Source organism: Sparus aurata, chromosome 2 (genome assembly GCF_900880675.1).
Source record: "Sparus aurata chromosome 2, fSpaAur1.1, whole genome shotgun sequence".
NCBI classification, from domain to species: domain Eukaryota; kingdom Metazoa; phylum Chordata; class Actinopteri; order Spariformes; family Sparidae; genus Sparus; species Sparus aurata.
The window spans coordinates 30448227-30472811 of record NC_044188.1 but is presented as its reverse complement, the minus strand read 5'-3'; the positions used below and the strand labels follow the sequence as shown (position 1 = coordinate 30472811).

Here is a 24585-nt window from a genome sequence, read left to right as displayed (position 1 = left end):
CCCACAATTTTTGCTCAATTGTCATCAAACTTGCTAGAGAGCATCTTCAGACCGTCCTCCACAAAACTTGTTTCTCTGATTTTTGATTGATCAAAAATTAAGCCTACAGTGCATCAAAATGTTTGACTGTAAACAGTACTGTAAACATATACTATCAAATCCTTGCTAAATACATTTTCAATCTTCCTGAAAAAAATTGAGAATATTTTGGAGTCATGGTTGATGAAGTCTGGCAAATAACAGAATTTTATCTCAAAAACTGAATTTTTGAGAACATTTTGAATTCTGCTCTCATGGGAACAACTGGAGTCAATGTAAGAGTGGCATTTTTGAACATCAGATTTTCTCTTATGAAGCAAAACACTTAGAGTTAAAAACAAATCACAGATCAAAATTCTTAACAAATCAACCTGCTAGAACTTCACACTTTCATCAAACTGTAGCCCCAATACTAAAGAAACTTTTGTACATTTAAACCTATTAAAAATTATGAAGTCCATCACTGTTTTTTTTAAACTGTAAAACTTATAAAAACCTATCTCCTCCCACAATTTTAGCCTACAGTGCATGAAAATGTTTGACTGTGAACACTACTGTAAACATATACCTGCAAATTGATAAATAAATCTTCAATGTTCATGACAAAATTGAAATTTTTTTAGAGTCATGGTAGATGATGTTTGACAAATATCAGAATTTTACCTAAAAAACGGAATTTTTGAGAACATTGAATTCTGCTCTCATGTGAATAATTGCAGTCAATGCAAGCAGCATTTTTAAACATCAGTTATTCACTTATGGAGCAAATCAATCATTTTTAATTACCAACATCTCCATGCTGCAATATGTGTATTTTCAGATTTTTGTCTTGATAACTGAATTTTTTACAGTGGTTTCAAATCTGCCTGCACAACAGTGAATGGCTTAGTCAATTTGTGAAGCCACTGTTGTATTGCCGCTTGCCAATTAGCTCTGAGTGATAGATGAAAGTCTTTGGTTCCAGAAGTTGTGAGTTCAAGCCTCAAGTGGTCCAAAATGAACATTGTTGTCAACTGTCTTGTCTTCCTATTCTCCTGTTTGTTGCTCAGAATTGCCTAAATTTGCCAAAAATATCCCGGACCCGACCCATCGCTGCACAGCAGCTATAATAATAATTGTTATTATTATTTTACCTCATGTGATTACAAATAATTGATGTAATGTGTAATGTATGTTATTAATCAAAATATACACTTTATGTTTTGACAAAAGTATTATTCCGAAAGATAGCATCATATTTAGAGTTATGCTCTCTATAATAAGAAATATATTCTGTAACTCTCTCATTTAGTGTCTGAATATCTAAATCCTCAAAAACACAATATGTAGAAGTATTTACACAGGATATTTGAGGTCAGAGTAACTACTTTGAAGAGCTATTTACAATAGTACAATTAATCCTACACAATAACTCATCTTCTCAAATAGTTTTTTTTTTTAATGGAACTAGTGCAGTGCCCGTAAGAAAAGTGTATTCCTATAAAAAAAGTGGGAGGTTAAGCAGCTTTTTCATGGATGGCCAAATGAGGCTGTGTTTGAAGGTGGGACGTCAGGGATATTTAGGTTTGTTGTGAAAGCCGATATTCCAGGGTATAATTGGCTGTTTTTGACTATTTTTGATTTTGCCATTATATTTCACCTTAAAAGCTATTTACTTGGTGTCATTATTTTCAGCACAACCTCACATGTGTGACTATACAGTTCTTTTTTCATTTTGACATGCTGTATTAACACAATGGACCTAAAATCACAAAAAAAACATAAAATACGAGTAGAAAAAGTTAGATTTTTTTACTGTGAAAACCACAAATATGTTTAACAAACCATTTTTTTTTTTTTACTTATAATGCAAATATAAATTGTTGTTTGCTAAATTTGTGCATACATTTAAAAAATGTACAAAGTTATATGTAACTATTTGCATTTAAATGCAGGCAATGCTCAGGTCTGCCTGAGCTCCTTCCAGCTGAATAAATAGCTGGACTGCCTGCTCCACATTCAGCTTCTCCTCATTATTCTGACTCATTAAACAAAAAACCGACTCCACTACACACTAAACACACTACACCAAACACTACATAACACACTATCTATACACTCCAAACACGCTAAATGTCACAAATCTCTCAACTCTCAATATCGCTGTCTACACACCGACCATAGTTGCCTGTCAATCATCCGCCTAGGTCCCTCCCACAACTTCCTGTTCCTCAACAACCAAACTTGCTGCTTGGACACTTTCGTGACAAAAGCCCGTTTTTATCGTTTCTTCCTGCACCAGACACAAAGAAAACGTGACGGCAATGTTCGCGAAAAAGCGTGGCGGACATTATTTACCCTAGGTCCGGTTTTGGACATGCCGATGCGTCTGGTCCGTCGCCTCGGGAGGTGAGCTGTGTAGCTAGCGGCTAGCCGCTAGCTAGCGGCTAGCTACACATGAACATCCACAGATTCCGATTCCACTTTGTTGTCCGCGCGTCTCCGGATCTCCTCAGACCCGAACAGACTCGGTCCGGACTCGTTTAATCTCATTAATCCACAACAGTCAGTTTAGATGCACAGAACAGAACAGAACAGAACGGACCGAACCGCTGGCAAAATCCCGGTCCAGCTTGCGCCACTGCAGGTATAAATCCGCTTGTTTCTTCAGGTATGTCGTGGGCTTGAGCTCTGCAGTGATTGGCTCTGGTGCGCATGTGGCCACGGTGTGCAGTGATTGGCTCTGGTCCTCACGTGACTGTGGTTGCTCTGCAGTGGTGGACAGTAATGGAGTAAATTTACTTGAGTACTGTACTTAAGTACATATCCAGAGGATTTGTATTTTACTTGAGTATTAGATTTCTTTGGTACTCTTACTTGAATACATTTCCAAGACAAATATTTTTACTTTTACTCGAGTTAATTTCTAGGAAGGCTGAAAAGTACTCGTTACTTTCAGGTCAGCTCTTTTTTTTTTTTTTTTCCTAAAATACTATTGGACAAAAGCTATGTTTGTCAAAGAAGGAAACCTATCACAGTGCACGCTCTCCACTGGGGTCTACGTAAAAGCGGAAATATGTCATCCCTCCCCATAAGGATACCACCAAAGTAGCCACGCACTCGACTGCGTTTGTCAACGCAAAACTGCGACAATGGCTGCATCAGATGTAGTTTTTTGTAAAGCAGTGATTCCCAACCAGTGGTCTGGGGACAACATTGGTCTTTGAGGGGGTTCCAGTTCCCAACTTAGCTAAATGATAGAGAGTTAGTTGGACGGTGCAGGTTCATTTGGTTACAGTTTTAATGATTGTTAATAAACATCTGCATCTGCAACATCTGCTGTCCTCCTGTGATCCCATTCTTTTTATTTGTTTTTATAGGTGTTTCTGCAGGCTTTATATAACATTGTGGTCCTAAAACCAAGCACATCAGTGCAGGTGGTTTCAAAGAGTTAATTCTCAGAAACAAGACTTAAAAGGTCCTTAAATTCATTTAGAAAAAATTATAAGAAATTTACTCTTACTCTTACTTTTACTTAAAGTAAATTTAAAAGCATTTACTTTTGGATACTGAAGTACCTTTAAAAGCAAGTACTTTTTTACTCTTACTCGGGTAACATGTCGACTGAGCTACTTTTACTTGTAACGGAGTAAATTTTGACCAGTAGTATTTGTACTCTTACTCAAGTACTGGGGTCGAGTACTCTGTCCATCTCTGTTGCTCTGGTGGACAATGCTCGGCGGAATTTGTAAAGCATTTATGAAATAATTTATTCACGGTATCATTGCAGTCCAAACAAATGCTTAGATGCACACCACTGAACCACGCAGCAGCCATGTTGAAAGTCTCGGGTCAGTGTGATCCTTATCCGCAGAGATATTTGACCAACAGACACATACACACACACACACACACACACACACACACACACACACACACACAGAGATTCCTTGTATTTATAGATAGATGTGAATGGACTTGCATTTCTATGGCATTTTTCCAGTCTACTGACCACTCAAAGTGCTTTACAGCACTTGTCACATTAACCCATTCAAACACACATTCATACACTGATGTCAGAGGCTGCCATGCAAGATGCCAGCTGCTCATCCGGAGTAATTTGGGGTTCAGTATCTTCCTCGATTCGAACCAGCTACCTTCCGATTATTAGAAGACCCGCTCTACCTCCTGAGCTACAGCCTTCACATCTCTCTATAAAAGCAAGGAATCTCTGTCTGTCTGTCTGTCTGTCTGTGTGTGTGTGTATGCCTCAAATATCTCTGCGGATCAGGATCAGACTGACCTGAGAGTTTCAACATGGCTGCTGCGTGGTTCAAGGGTGTGCAACTTCGCATTTGTTTGGACTGCAATGATACCATTAATAAATTATTTCATAAATGCTTGACAAATTCTGGGAGCATTGTCCACCGGAGCCACCACAGTCACGTGCACACCATCAATGCAGAGCTCAAGCCTACGACATACCTTAAGAAACAAGCGGATTTATACCTGCAGCAGCGTGAGCTGGACCGGGATTTTGCCTGCAGTTCGTTCCGTTCTGTTCTGTGCATCTAAACTGACTGTTGTGGATTAATGAGACTAAACGAAGTCCGGACTGAGTCTGTTCGGGTCTGAGGAGATCCAGAGACGAGCGGACAACAAAGTGGAATCGGAATCTGTGGATGTTCGTGTGTAGCTAGCTGCTAGCCGCTAGCCAACCTACAAGGCCCACCTTCCGAGTCGACGGACCGGACCCACCGGCACGTCCAAAACCGGACCTAGGGTAAATAATGTCCGCCGAGCTTTTTCGCGAACATTGCCGTCACGTTTGCTTTGTGTCTGGTGCAGGAAGAAACGGTAAAAACAGGCTTTTGTCACGAAAGTGTCCAAGCAGCAAGTTTGGTTGTTGAGGAACAGGAAGTTGTGGGAGGGACGAAGGCGGATGATTGACAGGCAACAACGGTCGGTGTACAGACAGCTGTATTGAGAGTTGAGAGATTTGTGACATTTAGCGTGTTTGGAGTGTATAGTTAGTGTGTTATGTAGTGTTTGGTGTAGTGTGTAGTGGAGTCGGTTTTTTGTTTAATGAGTCAGAACAATTAGGAGACTGCTGAATGTGGAGCAGGCAGTGCAGCTATTCATTCAGCTGGAAGGAGCTCAGGCAGACCTGAGCATTGCCTGCATCTAAATGTAAATAGTTACATGTAACTTCGTAAATCTTTAAAATGTATGCACATATTTAGCAAACAACAATTTATATTTGCATTATAAGTAATAAACAATGTTTTTTTTTAAAACATATTTGTGGTTTTCACAGTAAAAAAATCTAACTTTTTCCTACTCGGATTTTATGTTTTTTTTGTGATTTTAGGTCCATTGTGTTAATATAGTATGTAAAAATGAAAAAATAACTGTACAGTCACACATGTGAGGTTGTGCTGAAAATAATGACACCAAGTAAATAGTTTTTAGGGTGAAATATAATGGCAAAATCAAAAATAGTCAAAAAGGGCCAATTATACCCTGGAATATCGGATTTCACAACAAACCTAAATATCCCTGATGTCCCACCTTCAAACACAGCCTCATTTGACCATCCATGAAAAAGCTTCTTAACCTCCCACTTTTCTATAGGAACACATATTTCCTACGGGCAATGCACTAGTTTAGTTAATATTAAAATTGATTTATGTAAGTTTGTTTTTCCAGCTTACTGAATGTGTGTATTCTTTCATCCAGAGAGTCTGGAACGAAGGACGTGCCCTTCAGTGTCCCAGACACAATCACCACTTGGGAGACAGAGGCTTTCTGTTTGTCGCCTCAGGGTTTTGGCTTGGCCCCTCGTAAAGAGATTGAAGTGTTCCAACCCTTTTTCCTTGAGCTGAGCCTGCCTTATTCCATCATTCAGGGGGAGCACTTTGAACTCAAGGCAACCACCTTCAACTACCTGTCCAGCTGCATCATGGTAATCAATGCTTTTACATTAATTAAAGATAGAATCTGGAACATTTCTGCATTATAATGTCCAAACAAGACTTTGTTCTATATTTTGTTGAGTTTTGTACCAACATACAGCCCTCCCTCCCATGAGTCTTTTGTTTTGTTTTCCGATGAAGAGACCCTTTAAATGCAGAAACCAGATATTGTGCATTTAAATGTAATGTCGGCATGAGAACATGACAACACTAACATGTTTACCATATTTATGTTTACCGTATTTGCACAACTCAATCATGACAACGGGTTGTGGTAAACATTTGGGATTGTCCTTATTTTCTTAACTAGTTTAGTTTACAGAATACTTTATATTTTGATGCATGATTTATTTAGAATAAAAATCCAAGATCCAGCTTCGAATTGTTAAATGTGTGCTGTGCTGTGCTACATTTTGCACAATTGTTCTCCGCATGCTATAAATTCCCAGTCATAAAACACATTCTCATACCCAAACAACTAAATTGTCATTGACAATGACTCCTTAAAACAACATATATCACTGTTCCCAAAAACAACATGACTGTTGCAGTATATCACCAACAGGCATAATGGTCATTCACTGTATGCTCACTGTTTGGGTAATATTTTTGTAAGATAACTATTTGGCTGGGTTTAGGAAAACATCTTGATTCAGTTAAAGTGACTAGGTTACTTCAGTCATGAATGTACCTACATTATGTAAGTAACTTCGGATATGTTATGAACTTGATGTAACTTAAGGTTGTATGTTAAAGTTACTGACCGTTGGCTTTCACATGAGACACTAACAGCGGTCTCCTGGGTGAGAGTCATCTGCTTTGTTTGACCTGACCATCCATCCCTAACCTCCTCCATATGTGGATTTTTTTCAGCCTTTATACCACTTGACTTCCTCCTTTGCTGTCTTAAAAATAATATTGCAGAAAATGGAGGTCACCAGCAAACAGGATACATAAATATGGGTGATAATAAGCTGCTTTCACAGTTTTTCTGTTGAGGACAACCTAAAAATATAAATCGATGTCTCCATTTAACAGGTGACTGTGACTCCAGCACCCTCCTTAGATTACACCCTCACCCCCCTTTCTGGTAACCAGTACACATCCTGTCTGTGTGGCAGTGAGCGCAAGACCCTCAGCTGGACCATGGCTCCCTCAGCCTTGGGTAAGGGTCAAGCTTTCATCCACACTAGGGTAAAATGTCGAAATGTCCCCAGCGTTCCCCTTTTTTAATCTCTATGAAATCTGTGACACATTTTTTCACACTAGAATATTTGATTTTTTACTGGTGTTTCATGCTATATGGACTTTTTTAGGGGCTGTGAATGTATCTGTGACTGCTGAGGCTGTAGCATCCCACGCTTTGTGTGGCAACGAGATTGTGAGCGTGCCAGAAAGAGGTCGTATTGATGTGGTCACACGATCTCTCATTGTAAAGGTTGGTACCTAAACAAAAGATGACAAAGAAACCATGTCTGCACTGTATGAAATAGAAAATAGAAACTAAGAGAAGTCATCGCTTTCTTCCCTCTCAGGCTGAGGGAACTGAGATGATGAAGAACTACAACTGGCTGCTCTGTCCAAAAGGTCAGTATGGATGGATGGATGGATGAATGGATGGATCCACTTCGTGACACTGATCTTTTTTTTCAGTCTGTTCTCTTTCTCTGCACGCAGATGAAGCTTTGACCGAGGAAATAGACATAGAACTCCCAGAGAACGTAATTGATGGATCTGCCCGAGCTACACTATCAGTCCTGGGTAACTAATAAATGAATTACTGTTGTTTTAACCAGTGGTGGAAAGAGACTGAAATCCTGAACTCAACCACAATTACAGCAACATTACTGAAATATTTCTCAATTACTCAAGCAAAGCTACTGGTATTAAAATAACACTTTAGAGTATTAGTTACTTTTCAGTCTAAATTACTTCTTACACCTGCATTGTTCTTGTCAGAACACACAGGATAGGCCCCAAATACAAGACACATAGGGCAAGTTGTAATTGTTCACGAATGTCAGCCAGCATTAGCCATGTTGCATGCTGTCACGACATGACGTGCCTACGGACATGTTTTTCGTAGACAGCGGAAACAGCTGATCAGCCTTGTAAGTTGAATGTTCATTCGTTTGTTCAAGTTTATTTGGCAAATCTGTTTCCTTCAAACATTTTGCTCATTAACTCTGATTCGCAAAACACAAAAACCACCTCAAATGAATGTGCAAACTTTTTGCAAATTAGAGGACGTTTTTTCAAATCATACCATTTCCAAAAAAATTCTTATGCAATATTCTTCAAAATAAGCATAAAATGCTTTATGGAAATGTGGCTACAGACAACAGGGAGCACACAGACTATATACACTCTATAAAGTGCTGATTAACTAATATGACACAGGTGAACATATTACGGAGGGGTAGACAATCCCAGAGGCAGACCACCGACAAAGGGAGGAAAAGGAAAGTGAGATGTAACACAGGAGGATATAACTTCAGAATCAAACAGGAAATAACCAGCTTAAATTATGACAGTTCTGCTCAGTGGTCATGGTCACCTCTCCAAACCAGGGCCTGCTGCAGAGATTTGGTTTTTGTCCACAGGCCAGAGTTTTCATTGGCACATTTGTGATTGCCTTATTGGCCACTAAACGGAGCTTTTAGGTTTAAGTTTAGATATCAATTCAAATTGTTACTGTGAGTATAAAGGTACCCAAACACTTACTAACTGAGAGTTTATTCATGGTTAAACAGTAACTTGAACTGTACATTTACTGCCACTAGACAACCTCTCAGCCAAACATTATGTCTCCTCTGGTGGCTAACAGCTGTCTGCTCTGTCACTCTCCACACACTCCCTTGTTCTTAAAGAGAAGCCACAGCACTGTTAAGAAACCAGAAGCCAAGCTTCATGGATGACATACAAGATTCTGCTGTAGTAGAAGTTATTCACCCAAAATTCTAAAACATTGTCAGGAAAGATCATACCAAAACACACTAGAGTGGAGCTTCAAACCATCAGAGTACTTCAACTTAAAATAGCACTTCCTATATTCGTTTAGAATATCTATTCATTCATTGATTCACTCCTTGACCAAAACATATTGGCATATGTGATTCATTTTGATTAATTAATCACAAAGCTTTGTAGTAATTGATTTTTCTATAGCTAGACAGCCCAAGTAATTGGTTAATCTCTGGTTTTAACCATACTCAATCTCGAAATTTAACAGTACTACCTCCCTTGAAGCCTTTCTCTCAATATTACAACATTAGTCCTATTGCCCCAGACTAGGAGTAGCCGTATTAGCACATTATAACACAAGGGCAAAACACGGGGAGAAGACAAGGACTGAACTACTCAAGGGTGATTAATAGAATACAGGTGAGAAGTTAAAAGGGCGGGGCAAATGACAAAGGAAGGAAATGAGGAGCAAAACATGACAAATGAGGAAACAGCTTCAAAATAAAGTAGGAAAAACAAAACCAAAAACACAAACTATGACAAATCCAATTTCAAGAAAAACATAATTAAATCTGCTTGATCTGAATTTTTCAGAATTTGGTTTATGGGTGGTGTAGCAACATAACACACACTTGTATTATGTGTGTCAGGTTAGTTACATGTTCTTGCTTAGCGAGTCAGTGTTTTTGTGCAGGTGACATTCTGGGCCGAGCCCTGAAGAACCTGGATGGGCTGCTAAGAATGCCATACGGATGTGGTGAGCAGAATATGGCACTTCTGGCCCCGAACATTTACATCCTCCAGTACCTGAGAAATACACAGCAGCTGACCCCAGCTATCACAGAGAAGTCTACCAACTACCTGACCAGTGGTGAGTCTCTGTTTGTTTAGAGATATATAATCCCTTAAGATGTGCAAAATATACAATCTGTAAGCGTCAGATTCTTTTTGCTAACTATATTAGCAGGAGATCTGGTGTGTTTTATCACTTGACAGCATCCCAAACATAATCCCGAGGTCAGTGGGGCAACCTTTGTTGCATTGCATTCCCCCTCTCTCCTATCATTTCCTGTCATCTCTCTACTTCCAGCTGTCCAATAAAGGCAAAATATTCCCCAAAATGTTGTTTTTCTTTGTCTGTACATTTAAACTGACAGAGACATCATCAACAAATTTCCCTCCGTGTCAATATGTGAATCACTAATGGCCTAAATACTGGTTTCTATTCTTCTTCAGGCTACCAGAGACAGCTGAACTACAAACATTCTGACGGTGCTTATAGCACATTTGGTGCAGGAGCAGGGAACACTTGGTGAGGACACTACTAATCAATCATCCATATATAATAGGATTTGTACAGGTGCAACATTGACCATCTCTTATCAATGAAATACAGCTGACCTCAAGAAAAGGAAACTATACTAAAAGCATAGAATTGATGATGTGAATCATGATGTGTAAGCAGTCAGGGGCAAGTCAATATTCCAGTTTCTAACTCTGATCTTAATTGATTTTTTCTGTGTTAATGACTTGAGAACTGGTGGAAAATCTGCCTGAATAATCGTTCCAAATTCCTTACATGTGAAAACAAAAATCCTTTTTGTTTTTTGAATGTTTAGTGTTTTGTTTTTTAGTGTCATGAGACATTACACAGGTCAAGTGCGTCCTGGTGTCGTATCCTGTCAGTTGATGTCTAACCTTGTTGTAATATCCTCAGGCTGACAGCTTTTGTGCTCAGATCTTTCGCCAAAGCCCAGTCTTTCATCTACATCGACCCAACAAAGATTGAGGAGTCAAAGACTTGGCTGGAGAGAAAACAACGCGAAAATGGCTGTTTTGAACAGTCAGGAAATCTCTTCAACAACAGAATGAAAGTAAGGTGAAAAATCCCTGTAGTGTTTCGTATTCTACAAAGGAAAATCAGTCAACATCATCATCACTAGCTGCTGATAACTGAAACCGATGAAGATTAGACATGTACATTTCCATACCCCCATCAACTATTCATGCCTTAGTACTCACTTTGAAACACTGCCATCGTCCATCTGAATGTAAGCAGTGCTCTAAATAACTTAAATAACTTTGGGCTCTTGAGTGTTGGAGATACAGCGTTATAATATCTGTACGATGCTCAATTTCTACAGGGTGGAGTGTCTGATGAAGTGACTCTCAGTGCCTACATAACTGCTGCCTTCCTGGAGATGAATACGTCTGCAAATGTAAGTAGAGTTTCGGCCGTACAAACAGCTAATGGTGTTTGAAATGTAAACTTTGACATAGGTAATAATGAATAAAACATAGTTAGTATACTTTTTGATACATTTAACTTTTATAAATAAAATAAATTTTCTCCTTTTGTTCAGTATCCATTCATTGAACTCTTTGTCCAAAGTTTACTTGAATACAAGAATTTGTTCAAACAACATTCTAACACAAAATAATCATGAAACAGAAGAAACATGCTGTGTTTTGATCAATAAATCCAGTTGATGATACATTTATTTATTATGATGTTTTTAAAAAAAAAATCTTTTGTAGGATGCCGTTGTAAAACAGAGTCTGTCATGCCTCAGGGAGTCCATGAGTGATCTCAGTAATACCTACACCACTGCTCTGCTAGCATATGTCTTCACCCTGGCAGGAGACATGGAGGCCCGTGCTCACCTTCTGGAGCACCTAGACACTGTTGCCTTAAGACAAGGTGAGTCATCCTCCTGAGGGAAATCATTGAGGCAACATTATTGTAGATTTAGCTCACCTTGTGCCTTTTTTCTGTTTGTAGGCGGTTTCCTCCACTGGTCTCAGACAGCAACAGAAACGTCAGCCTCTCTGTCTGTGGAGATCAGCTCCTATGTGCTGTTGGCCAAACTCAGTGCCTCTCCTACTGCTGAAGACCTGGGTTACGCCACACCGATTGTCAGATGGCTCACAGGGCAGCAGAACTACTACGGAGGCTTCTCCTCCACACAGGTACAGATTAAATAGTGTAATGCTGGACTCTGAGTTAAAGATATAAGACGTCTTCATTAAAATGTCAAAAAAACAGCTAGACCTTTGTGAAACTTTGGACAAACATCTACTAAGGCATCTAGACACATCTTCAGTGATGTTTCCAAAATCATGGGATGTTTGAGGTCTTTCTACATCATACACCCTCCCCAGTGTGATCCAGCCAGGGCTGATCAGACCCTAGCTTATGTCCAGATAGCTAGCTACTTAAACTACCAATATGGATGTCTCTCCTCTTCCTCTGTCTTAATTCACAAAAGTCTGAAGGCTCTGGCTAAAGATCAGACTGTGAATGCCCTGCATCTATCCTCTACTGGGAAACACTTTGCTCTCCATCCAGCCTGCAGTTGCTGAGCAGTCCTTTGTACTTGTCAAGCTTCCTTTCAAAGGCCTCTCCCAAATGATCTCTCTCTGGCACTGTCGGGTTCTGCAGCACAACCTGCTTGGTTGACTTAAACACCAGGACAATGTCTGGTGAAGGGCAGTGGCTATAAAATGGTTGGGAAACTTCAGCTGCCTGTCAGGGTCCACGAACAACCACCAGTCCCTTGGAGAAGTCAGGATGCCTGCGGCTGTTCTTTTGCTGGGTCTTAGCTGCTCACAAGCACTGACAACTGGTACCGGTCTGGTACCAAGTGCCTTTGAATAGCCACAGAGGCTGTGCTCCGGGATTCCACAGCTGGAGCACAACAAAGTGTGCAAGTGACTTCGCGTTGCCTAATGTGTGCAACTTTGGAAGTACAGTGTACACTGCCTGGATGAGAAATTGGATGCAGTGTGGCTTGGTTTTTCAAAGCTCAGCCCAGGTGACTTTCCTCTCAATCCCAACGGCCTCTTAAACTTAACCATTTTCTGGCTGTTTTTACCGGATTTAGATTAAATTTGATGTGGCATTTCAAATGTAGTGTGCAGGGGTCTCTAACTCAAATGAGCTAGGGGCCACTGCTGGTATTGTTATCTTGTATGTGGGCCGCATCAGCATTCCTGCACTACAACAAGGCACAATATTTTGTATTTTATCTTTTTATTGCAAATCTTTTTTTCCTCATATCTTAAATAACTTATTTAAATCTTGCACTGCACTAACAAATTAAATCCCTGAATAGATTTGTACTTTATTTCCTGTCAGTAACTTGGCAGCACCTCTGCTCACACAGCTGAGCTACATTTGCCCTGATGGAGCTCACAGTTGAAACACAGTTGAAGTACAGCTTCAAGATGAGCATCAGTAAGCCTGGACCTGTACTCGCATTTATTAAAGTTGATACTGTAGTCGAGAAACACTTTCTCACACAGATACGTGTTTCCAAAAAGGCAGGATGGATAGGGGAGTTCTCTCTGACACTGTCATGTAGTCTTCACTTGTGCCTCTCTGAATTTAGTTTTAGCTCACAGTCTCAGCAACTCTTCTGTCACCTGGAATTTGTCATTAATACCCCTGATGAAAATAGCTAGCTGTGCATTTTTGGTCCAGTCTGTGCTTTCATAAAACTCTACAGAGTATGCAGTGAAACGTCATGTCCCGTAACTGTTTATAAATGTCACTTGGTAACTAGTTAATCCGCTCTGCCAATGAGTTTTCCGATCAAGAGATATTGTTGAACAAGCTCTTTTTTTTTACATTGAATATTGAATTTCTGCAACATGCAGACCTTCATAAATGGCCCTTTGGTAAATGGCTTTCTGGCTTTGGCAATAAATTCACTCACAACATTCTTCACTTTATGGAAAAGACCTTGTTGAGACGATTGTCCTGTATGTAGATGCTTGGTTCGTTGTTTACTCTCGTCTCCCTGGTACTTCTCATATTGATCTCTGTGTTTAGTCAAGTATTGACGTTTGACATTACTTTACGTCTGCAAGTTTTTCCTTGCAAATCAGGCAGAAAGCATTTTAACTGAACTCCATGAAAAAATATTGTAATATACAGTCATCTGTCATGAATAAAGGCAACTAATAACTGTCAGCAGAGTAAGAATACAGCTGGTCAAAGTAAAACTCATTAAGCTCTGCTTTAGCAATGCCACAATAACAACTAAACAGTGACTCACTATCACCCTTCAGGCCAGGAGGACTTACTGTATAATATAAGGTATTACAAGAGGAGATGATCCATACCCGACTGCTTAGAAGTGGATATCTCTGCAAAACAATAAACAGGCAGCTTGGGTGTAACGGCAGATCTGTTACTTCTTCACACTCTTAAGAGCACTTAACAGTGATGGTGTTTAGTTGCAGTCAGTAGATGTGCCAGAACTACAGTGATCACTATGTTGCCTAAATCAAAATCTGGTTTCCAAAAATGAAAGAGAGGAAAGAGAGAGAGGAAAGACAGGGGAAAGGGTGTCAATCTGTAACCCAGTTTTTCACCAAGAAAAGTTGGGAAACCTATAGTCTGTGAGTGGTATTAACCTGTTGGCTTAAGGTCCACATCAAAATAAGCTAGCTAGCAACAGACTAGTGTTAGCCTACATTTCATCAACATTTAATCAGTACAGGGAAACGTTTAGCATGATATTCATATTAAATCATTGTCCCTGCCCCTTTTAGCAGACTTAACAACAGATGAGTCAGCAGCAGCCCAGTCTCCCCATAACTGTCCCCCTCCCTGTCCCAGTGAAGGTAAGAAACACTGTGTTCAATGACATGCCAGTTAGCATCACTGCAGGGAGTCTGTGGGGATTTCTCTGTCTCTCTTGCTCTTTTAAACATTACAAAAAAGAGAGGAAATATTTATTAATGACAGAAATTCAAACACAATTTATTTTCTCACATAATGATCAACGAGGCAGAGTATAATTGAAATAAACATGTTGTTCAAAAAGATACATCAAGTGCATCAGCAGCAGCAGCAGCTGTCTGTCAGCCCCCTATAAAATAGAAATAGCCTATAATCCATATTTATTTCAGAATGATTTTTATGTATTAAAAACAGTTAGTTACATCACATGTTCACATATAGCACATGACAAAACACAGAACACACACAAAAAAAACAAGAGGAAGTCTGTTTACATAAAGCATAAATTCATATCAGCACAGAACAGACACACTCTTCCTATTGCACATATACCTATACAGCATCATTAATTCTATTGCACTGATCATTTTATTGCACTCCTATTATTCTATTGCACTTCCCTAGACCATAGTTTTATTGCACAGTCCCTTTATGAATCTCTCACTCACATACACGCATTCACACACACACACACACTATCTTGCACTATTTAATAATTTAATAGAGGTAGGTATGAAGGACAGTTCTGAAATAAAAAAGAGCATATGATTGTGTATATAAAATATAGTTCAAATTCAACTATCACTAAGGTAGAATGTTTGGTCAGTAGTTTGGGACTCTCACCCCCCCTGCTTTGCAGTAGGAACAGAGGAGCAAATTCACCCCAAATCCAATGCGACCTGTGAGTAGTTGTGGAGATAAATTAGACCTGCATGCGGTCTGCGAGTAACTGTCATGTTGTTCTTTTCACAATTATGGGAATGATCAAAAATATAATTAAAATGCATAGTGTTATATAAAACAGCATCAAATTTTTTCGCCGGCCTATACAAGGGCCCAATTCAATTTCTTTTCATGGGGCCCAAATTCCTTGGCGGCGGCCCTGTTCAGAGAGACCTGAAATTAATGAAGTCCTTTTTATATTTTTTTTGTCGTAGGACACAGTGGTGGCTCTTCAGGCTCTGGCTCTCTACGGAACTCTGGTGTTCAGTCCGGAGGGTTCAAGCAGAGTGACAGTCCAGTCTCCCAGTGGCCAGCTGATATTTGATGTTAATCAGGACAACAAACTGCTCTACCAGGAGGTGGTGCTGAAGGATGTGACAGGAAAGCACAGCCTGGAGGTGAAGGGCACTGCATGTACTTCAGTGCAGGTCAGTCATCACTGCAGCTCTCCCTATTTTTCCTTATATGTACAGTTCATATATTACCACAAACACAACAACACACCAATGTTAAATATGCATTTTTTGCCATACTTCTATCAGGGTTCATCCACATTTTAACCAACAAATTTCCATGACTTTTCCATGACTTGGCAACAAGTTTCCATGACAATACAAGACCTCTAAAACATCAATGTATGCATGAAATGTATGAAAACTATATAAAAAAAAAATAAAATAAATACCACCGTGGAAATGTCAAAAAAATAGATCTAATGACAATGGGCTTCATGCACAGCTCCACTACTTCCTGAGCTCAAACCAGCTCCTTTCTTTATTTCCTGTCTTACATTATTAGACAAACTGATTATTCCAGGTGTATCTGACCTCACAACAATGGTCAGACACACCTGGATTAATCAGTTTGTCTAATAATGTAAGACAGGAAATAGAGGAGCTGGCTGAAGTTCAGAAAGTAGTGGAGCTGTGCATCAAGCCCATTATGGTTTTATACAAAACAAACATTTGTTTATACTAACATTGATATACCAGTTTACATAAGGTAAGGTATATGTTATTGTTACTGTTTAGACTGCAAGTAGTGATTCAGGCTTTCATCAAATAACATGACATATCTTTGCTCTGACACTCGACGTAAAGTGAGTCCTTTAAAGTAGGGCACCAGTCCAAATGTACACAGATATGCACATTTGCGTTCGCCACAAGCAAATTTTGTTGCTATTTGGCTATCTGGAAAAATAGCCTGGAAAAGCTGGCTAATGTCTTCACATGACTTGTATGAAAAGTGAGCATTAGCTACCTTTAGCGCCCATAAAACTTCTGAAGTTAGCACAAAAACAAAAACAAGAGTCCCTTGTTTCAATGAGAAGGTGGCGGTACTGCTGCTGCAAACAGCCAGCAGTGTCACAGTGGCCGTCTGGGGGGTTGTAAGGAAAAAGCTCGTGATGGCGCTAGCTTCGTGGGCAGCCACAGCAGCATGGTGCTTTGCTCCCTTCGCATGGCTAGTCAATGCCGCCTCCCTCATATTAGATATATCAAAGGTCTTCCTGCATACAACACATTTGGCTTTGCCTTTGTCCTCCGTCTTCTCCAGCCATGATTTATAAATCTCTTTGTGCAGCCAAACATTGTTTAAGCAGCATTTTCCCAGCATCTTCGCAAGCTTAATTGCATGTTGTCACCGATCTGCACCTTGCTACCAGCTTGCTACGCACAACACGTCACGTCACGTGACCTGACGAGAACAGAGGCTGATCAGATCAATGCGCAATACTGTTCGATATGAAATAGGCTATTGATCAATTTTAAAATCAACATTATAGACTACTAAATGTTATCATTTAAAAAAAAAAATAATCCATGACTTTTCCAAAACTTTTGGGGTGAATTTATGTTTCCAAGACATTTCCAGGCCTGGAAAATGACATTTTCAAATTCCATGACTTTTCCAGGTTTTTTCAAAAAGTACGAACCCTGTTCTATCATAATGGGTCCTTGTAGTATGCTTTTATTTGTAGGCTGTTTCCTTTCCAAATTAGGGGTGAAATCTGACTATTTCAGTTATTAAAAGGTATTATGTTGAGAAGATTATGTGATCTGACAATAAGTGTAAAAATTTAAGAAACACATGTCTTCAGTGTGTTCATTATTCCACCCAAGAAGAAAGGCAGAAGATGCCAGCACTCAACATCTTCCTTCAGGTTTTGTGTGTAAATGATACTCACCAAAAGTTTAGGATTTACTGTGGTAACTCACCTTGAGAAATTATTTCTACATGTAGTAGCTGAGGGCTGTGGCTAACTACTATAAACCCCCTTGTAAGGCCCGTAGCAATGAGGACGACTGTTGGAGAGTAAATGTTTTCCTTTTTTTTAATTTACAATAGAGGTAGAATTAGGAGACGACAACATGGATGAAATAGACTTAGCTAGACAGTATGAAAAAATAAAAACACTGGATGCAAGGTGACATCTACAAAAGTAACACAAAACACACTCCATGCAATTAAAACACTTTATCAATATATAAATAAAGCCGTGCAAATAAAAGTCGATATCACAATGCCCAGCCTCTGTCTCCCCGTAATCAAACCACTGTTACCAGATGAAAGAGTGCTTCGGCTCAGGTTTACAATCAACTAAAAAATAAAATCAATAAAACCAAAATAAAACAATACTAAAACAACGGCTGACAACTGCACCATGCACCGGGCTCCCAATTGTTTGTGGTCAACCTCTTGCTGTCGTGTCTGCCTGACGGTGCAATATGCTTCCGTCGCTGCAGCCAGGCTCGTAGCCTTTCTGTTCACCAAACAGAAAGGACACCAACACAGCTCCTGTCCTGCTCCTAGTGTGTGAGCTGGGAATTAAACACAGCTGGCCCTGATTACCCAGTACCCCGGTCACATATAGAGATGGACCTTTTTGTCAAATAAAACGATCCTTGTAACAAGGCTCACTGTAAAATCTTTTGAGGTGAGCTGTAACAGTTGTTGCCTTATTTAGATCATCAAAATCAGTCAGCCATGACTTTTGAATGAATTCTTGAGGGTAGTCTTTAAGGTATACTCCAAACTCCTCTCTCCAGCTCTGACTCACATTTACACCATGGTCTTCCTACAGCAACTCACCTCTGGTTACAAAACAGATCTTGTCATTGAACAAAAAGCTCTATCTCCATACTATTTTTTTCTGTAATGTTTTCAGAATAACAATTAAAGTGAACTTAACTTTGACAGTTGGAATTGCCCTAAAAGGGTTATGTTGCAACCAATAGCCATATTTCGGCTGCCAGCTTAGGTGATTTACTGGACCAGTTCTAAAACATTTGGTAACTATGAATGATTTACACACCAAAGTATGTAAACACAGGGCACGTATTTAAAAACACAGGAATTCCCTTTTAGCAGGTCCAGATATTTGTGAAGGTTAAGTAAAAGATATAGAAATGTCATCAGCATAAAGTGAAACGTTATGCTCAATGCTATGGTAAATACCTGCAGATAGCAATGGTAAATGGCTTGATTGCCAGGGCAAATAAAAGTGTTACTTAAACCACATTTGTTCATGTTTATGAATATTAAACCTTCCTTTCCCAGATTTCTCTCCACTACAATATTCCAACTCCTACTGATGTCGATACCCTCAGTGTGGAGGTTACACAAGAGGCTGACTGCACCCGCAAGAGACCGAAACTTACTCTGAAGCTTAAGTCCCTGTAAGTAATCATCAACAACTAGATCTACATTAAAGCAATGATAGAAGGGTTAGTTTATACTTTGCTCAAGCATATCTTTACTGTAGATAAAGCCCTGCAACTTGCATGCAACTAGTAGATCTTTGAAGAAATGGATGAAATGTAACTCAGTGACATTACATTTTTATGCTTGCATTACAGATATAGTGGAAAGGAGAGCACTACTAACATGGTGATCCTGGATATCAAAATGCTCTCAGGATTCGCCCCAGACTCACAGTCTTTGAAGAGGGCAAGCTATTTTAGTAGTTAGTTACACTTCAAATTTGCATTATTATTGTTGATGTCATAACAACGGGATGACACAGCTGAATATCACCTCCTCACAGCTCAAAGGTGCCCAGCTGGTGGATCGTGTTGAACAAAAGGAAGATCACATTCTCGTGTACTTACAGAGGGTGAGAGGAATTCACAGTGAGTAACAATTAATAATGTTCTACACATTAGTTACTGATTGCATTGTCTGTTTTTCTCCAACAGCTATCAAAGGACATACATATCAACCACATCCTTGAGATTGTACAGGAGCACCCAGTGCAGAACCTGAAGCCAGCTGTGGTCAAGATCTTTGACTACTACCAGACAAGTAAATCAGATGCTCTACCACAGTCCTCTCTAATACTCAATCAATCCTGAGCATCAAACACTTGAGTATTTGTCAGAATAGCAATCCCTCAACCAATTGGCTATCGTCTAATGACAGTTGAGGGCAATGGCCAATGTTTTGAGGTTTCAGTAGTAGTCATCAGATATCCAGATAACGAATATCGGGGCCAAGACTTCCTCCTCCGTGTCCAGGTCATTATTTACAGTTTGATTAGCACCTTGAAACACAAGACAGTAGGAATTTATTATGCAGATTCTCAGAAAGCAATACAAATTGAAACCATTATCAGAGAATACCCAAATAATTACCAGATTGTATTTCTGTCATTCCCTTCAATCTATTTTGCTCTACACATTGGGTGTTTACCTTTACACAACCAAAGCCTGTGTGTTTAAACAGAGTATCAAGAGAGTATCATATTAGTACATTTGAGTATTGTATGTTTTGAATGAGTTAGACTGTTGAGCATTGGAAGCAAGTTCACTCTTATTTTGTTTTTTTCCCCTATTCCGTCTCTTTTCTGCCAGGTAACCAGGCTGAGACAGAATACACCTACCATTGTGTTGCAAGTAACAATCTGTAACAACATACAGAGGCAAGTCCTTATATCTATCTATCTATATATATATACATATATATATATATATACATATATACATATATACATATATATATATATATATATATATATATATATATATACACTACTCACAATAAGTTAGGGATATTGTTATTTACATGAGTGCTTTTCCTATTTGGTCTGAATTTTAATGAAATAAGTAAAAGTTCCCTTTGATATTACTAATAATGAATGAGAAGAAACACCATTTTCATTAGTTTAATATTTATTACCCCAAACATTTAGACAATAACAAGGATAGCCACAAATAACAAAAATTGACAATGTCAGTAGGGGGTGTTTCCACCATTTGCCGCAATGACAGCTTGACAGCGGCGTCTCATGCTCCTCACTAGCCTCATGATGTTGTTCTGAGGCAATGCGTTCCACTCCTCCACAAGTGCTACACACAGTTCTGCCAGGTCACGTGGGGGTGGGGTATGATCATCCAGTCTCTGCTTCAGCTGGTCCCAGACGTGCTCTATGGGGTTCAGGTCAGGGGACATTACTAACCATACCATATGAGGCACTCCGACTTCCTGAAGTCGATCTGTGACAATTCTGGCACGATGTGGTGGAGCATTATCATCCATGAACAGAAAGTTGGGGGTGTGCTGGCGGAATTGGGGGATGATGATGGGTTCTATGATGTCTCTGAGGTAAGAACGTGCAGTGACTGAGCCATCGACAATAACAAAATCTGTTTTGCGCTGACTGGTGATGCCTGCCCAGACTGTTGCACCTCCTCCACCAAAGGGAACCCTGGGGACCATGTTGGACCTCGGCGTATCGCTCACCTCGCTTTCTCCAGCAACGCTGATGACCATCATTTCTGTGCAAGGTGACCCGACACTCATCAGTGAACAGGACGGTAGACCACTGCTGCATTGTCCAGGTCACATGGTCTTGTGCCCACTGCAAACGTTCACGGCGGTGTCTTGGTGTCAGTGGAGTCACCTGCAACGGTCGTCTGGCATTCAAGCCAAAGCAGTGGAGTCGGTTTCGAATGGTTTGTCTGGAAACCCTAGTACCCTTCACATCTCGTAACTGGGCCTGCAGCTGTGTGGCAGTGCATAGGTCCTTAGGTACTGGTCATCATTGCGGTCTGTCACTCGTGGGGCTCCACTCCTGGGTCTGTCACGAACTCTGCCAGTAGTTCTGTGTCTTGATGCAAGTCTGCTGATGACACTTTGAGACACACCAAGTTCACGAGCAACATCTGACTGCCTGCCACCGACCCGAAGGCGCGCTATGGCCAGGTGTAGCTGCTCGTCCGTTAAGTGACGTCTTGTGTTCATGGCTGTTTGAATGATGAACTTGGAATGACTTACTGACAATACCAGCTTTTTATACCCACAGAATGTTGAAATTGATGCAACATTGAAAAGGGTTGTCTTTTAGTTTTTGGTATTGGCCCCAATATGTAAGGCACACTGTACACAGTGAGACCATTACGTGGAAAACACAAAATGAGGTGTGTCTATCACCCCAATACAATTGCCTCCCTATCCCAAAACTCTCTGAAGTGAAACAAATACCGTACGTATGAAATCCACTGAGTCTCTCACAATATCCCTGCCGCAGTAGTGTGTATATATATATATATGTATATATATATATTATATATATATATATATATATATATATATATATATATATATATATATATATATATACATATATATATATATTAGTGTAAAACATAAATAAAAACAGAATACAATGATTTGCAAATCCTTTTCAACTTAAATTCAATTGAATACACTACAAAGACAGGATGTTTAATGTTCAAACTGATAAACTCCTTTGTTTTTTTCAAATACTCACTCGTGTTAAATTTGATGCCTGCAACACGTTCCAAAATAGCTGAGACAGTGGCAACAAAAGCATGGGTAGTTGAGGAATGCTTAAAAAACATCTGTTGGGAACATTCCACAGGTGAACAGGTTAATTGGATACAGCTGAGTGCCATGATTGGGTATAAAAGGAGCATCCCTGAAAGGCTCAGTTGTTCACAAGCAAGGATGGGGCGAGGTTCACCACTTTGTGAACAACTGCGCGAGCAAATAGTCTTACAGTTTAAGAACAATGTTTCTCAATGTACAATTGCAAGAAATTGAGGGATTTCATCATCTACAGTCCATAATACCATCAAAAGATTCAGAGAGTCTTGAGAAATCTCTGCATGTAAACGGCAAGGCCGAAAACCAACATTGAATGTCCGTGACCTTTGATCCCTCAGATGGCACTGCATTAAAAACCGACATCATTCTGTCAAGGATATCACCACATGGGCTCAGGAACACTTTGGAAAACTACTGTCAGTTAACACAGTTCGTCGCTACATCTACAAGTGCAAGTTAAAACTCTACCATGCAAAGCGAAAGCCATATCAACATCCAGAAATGTCGCCGGCTTCTCTGGGCCCTAGTTCATCTAAGATGGACTGACGCAAAGTGGAAAAGTGTGCTGTGGTCTGACGATTACACATTCCAAATAGTTTTTGGAAATCATGGACATCGTGTCCTCCAGGCCAAAGAGGAAAAGGACCATCCTGATTGTTATCAGTGCAAAGTTCAAAAGCCAGCATCTGTGATAGTATGGGGGCGTGTTAGTGCCCATGGCATCATGGGTAACTTGCACATCTGTGATGGCACCCTACAGGCTGAAAGGTACAAACAGGTTTTGGAGCAACATATGCTGCCATCCAAGCAACGTCTTTTTCAGGGACGTCCCTGATTATTTCCGCAAGACAATACTGTGCCACATTCTGCACGTGTTACAACAGCGTGGCTTCGTAATAAAAGAGTGCACGTACTAGACGGGCCTGCCTGCAGTCCAGACCTGTCTCCCATTGAAAATGTGTGGCGCATTATGAAGCGCAAAATACGTCAGCGGAGGCCCCGGACTGTTGAGCAACTGAAGTCGTATATCAAGCAAGAATGGGAAAAAATTCCACCTACAAAGCTTCAAAAATGTTTGTCCTCAGTTCCCAAGCGCTTATTGAGTGTTGTTAAAATGAAAGGTGATGTAACACAGTGTTAACATGCTGCTGTCCCAGCTCTTTTGGAACGTGTTGCAGTGTTGCAAATCATTGTATTCTGTTTTTATTTACATTTTACACAACGTCTATATACATATATATATATATCAACTTTTTTCACCACCCCTAATATATATATATCGACTTTTTTCACCACCCCTAATATATATATATATATATATATATTAGGGGTGAATATATATATATATATATATATATATATATATATATGTATATATTAGGGGTGGTGAAAAAAGTCGATTATTGATTAATCGCGATTATGATATTGACGATTATGATTCGATTATTAAATTTCCAAAAATCGATTTTAAATTTTTTTTCTTTTTTTTTTTTTTTAAATAGTAATACAAACTGGAGTACTCCTCTTACTGGCTTCCGCTACATGGTCCACAGTCTGGAGCCAAGATATGTTATTCCATCCCGGAGCTTTTTCACACTTAAATCAATTCCAAATCTTTACAAGGGGACAAACCTTTCCGTGCAAGAGTCCCTCAACTCTGCTCACAGGGTAGCAATAACGTGCGATGCCTGGACATCCAGAGCTACAGTCTCATATGTGACCGTTACAGCTCATTATGTCAGCAGTTAATGGAAGCTAATGTCCTATGTACTTCAGACGAAAGCTATGGATGATAGCCACACAAGCGCAAATATGTGTGAGTTTCTCAAAGCAATGGCAGACGAGTGGGGAATAGAGAAACACGCCCTGGTTCTCGTCACCGACAATGCTTCTAACATGAGTCCGGCTGCTGAGCTTGGCAGCTTTCTTTTAACAGTGAAACACTACATTTAACACAAATTTAAAAATAATAATTTTGATATTACAGTTACACTATACAATATTGAAGGCGCTGTGAGGTGTTACTCAAAAGATAAGTAAAATAATTCAGCAGCTGACTGATGTTAAATGGAAGATCAATAATCGTTGATAATTTAAAATCGAATCGATAATCGTTAATAATCGAAAATCGATTTGTAATCGAATCGAGACTTCAATAATACACGTATATATATATATATATATATATATATATATATATATACATATATATACATATATATACATATATATATACATATATACACATATATATATACATATATATACATATATACATATTTATATACATATATACATATATACATATAT

The 24585-nt window shown here is 39.5% G+C and overlaps 1 protein-coding gene across 2 annotated transcripts in view; it reads left to right on the top strand.

Annotated features, from left to right (window-relative positions):
* The window catches only part of LOC115574604 (alpha-2-macroglobulin-like), a 38461-nt gene that overhangs the window by 8966 nt on the left and 4910 nt on the right, over positions 1 to 24585 (top strand). Inside the window, exons 19-35 of one of the 2 annotated variants that reach the window (XM_030406250.1) lie at positions 5758 to 5983; positions 7032 to 7158; positions 7310 to 7431; positions 7529 to 7580; positions 7671 to 7754; positions 9652 to 9828; positions 10194 to 10269; positions 10675 to 10831; positions 11102 to 11176; positions 11496 to 11658; positions 11740 to 11927; positions 15645 to 15857; positions 18988 to 19106; positions 19287 to 19377; positions 19475 to 19543; positions 19626 to 19731; positions 20280 to 20347. In XM_030406250.1, the coding sequence (XP_030262110.1) occupies positions 5758 to 5983; positions 7032 to 7158; positions 7310 to 7431; positions 7529 to 7580; positions 7671 to 7754; positions 9652 to 9828; positions 10194 to 10269; positions 10675 to 10831; positions 11102 to 11176; positions 11496 to 11658; positions 11740 to 11927; positions 15645 to 15857; positions 18988 to 19106; positions 19287 to 19377; positions 19475 to 19543; positions 19626 to 19731; positions 20280 to 20335 (2101 nt within the window). In that variant the 3' untranslated portion in view covers positions 20336 to 20347. The remainder of the gene's footprint in view (positions 1 to 5757; positions 5984 to 7031; positions 7159 to 7309; positions 7432 to 7528; positions 7581 to 7670; positions 7755 to 9651; positions 9829 to 10193; positions 10270 to 10674; positions 10832 to 11101; positions 11177 to 11495; positions 11659 to 11739; positions 11928 to 15644; positions 15858 to 18987; positions 19107 to 19286; positions 19378 to 19474; positions 19544 to 19625; positions 19732 to 20279; positions 20348 to 24585) is intronic. The other variant, XM_030406259.1, reaches the window with a different exon arrangement.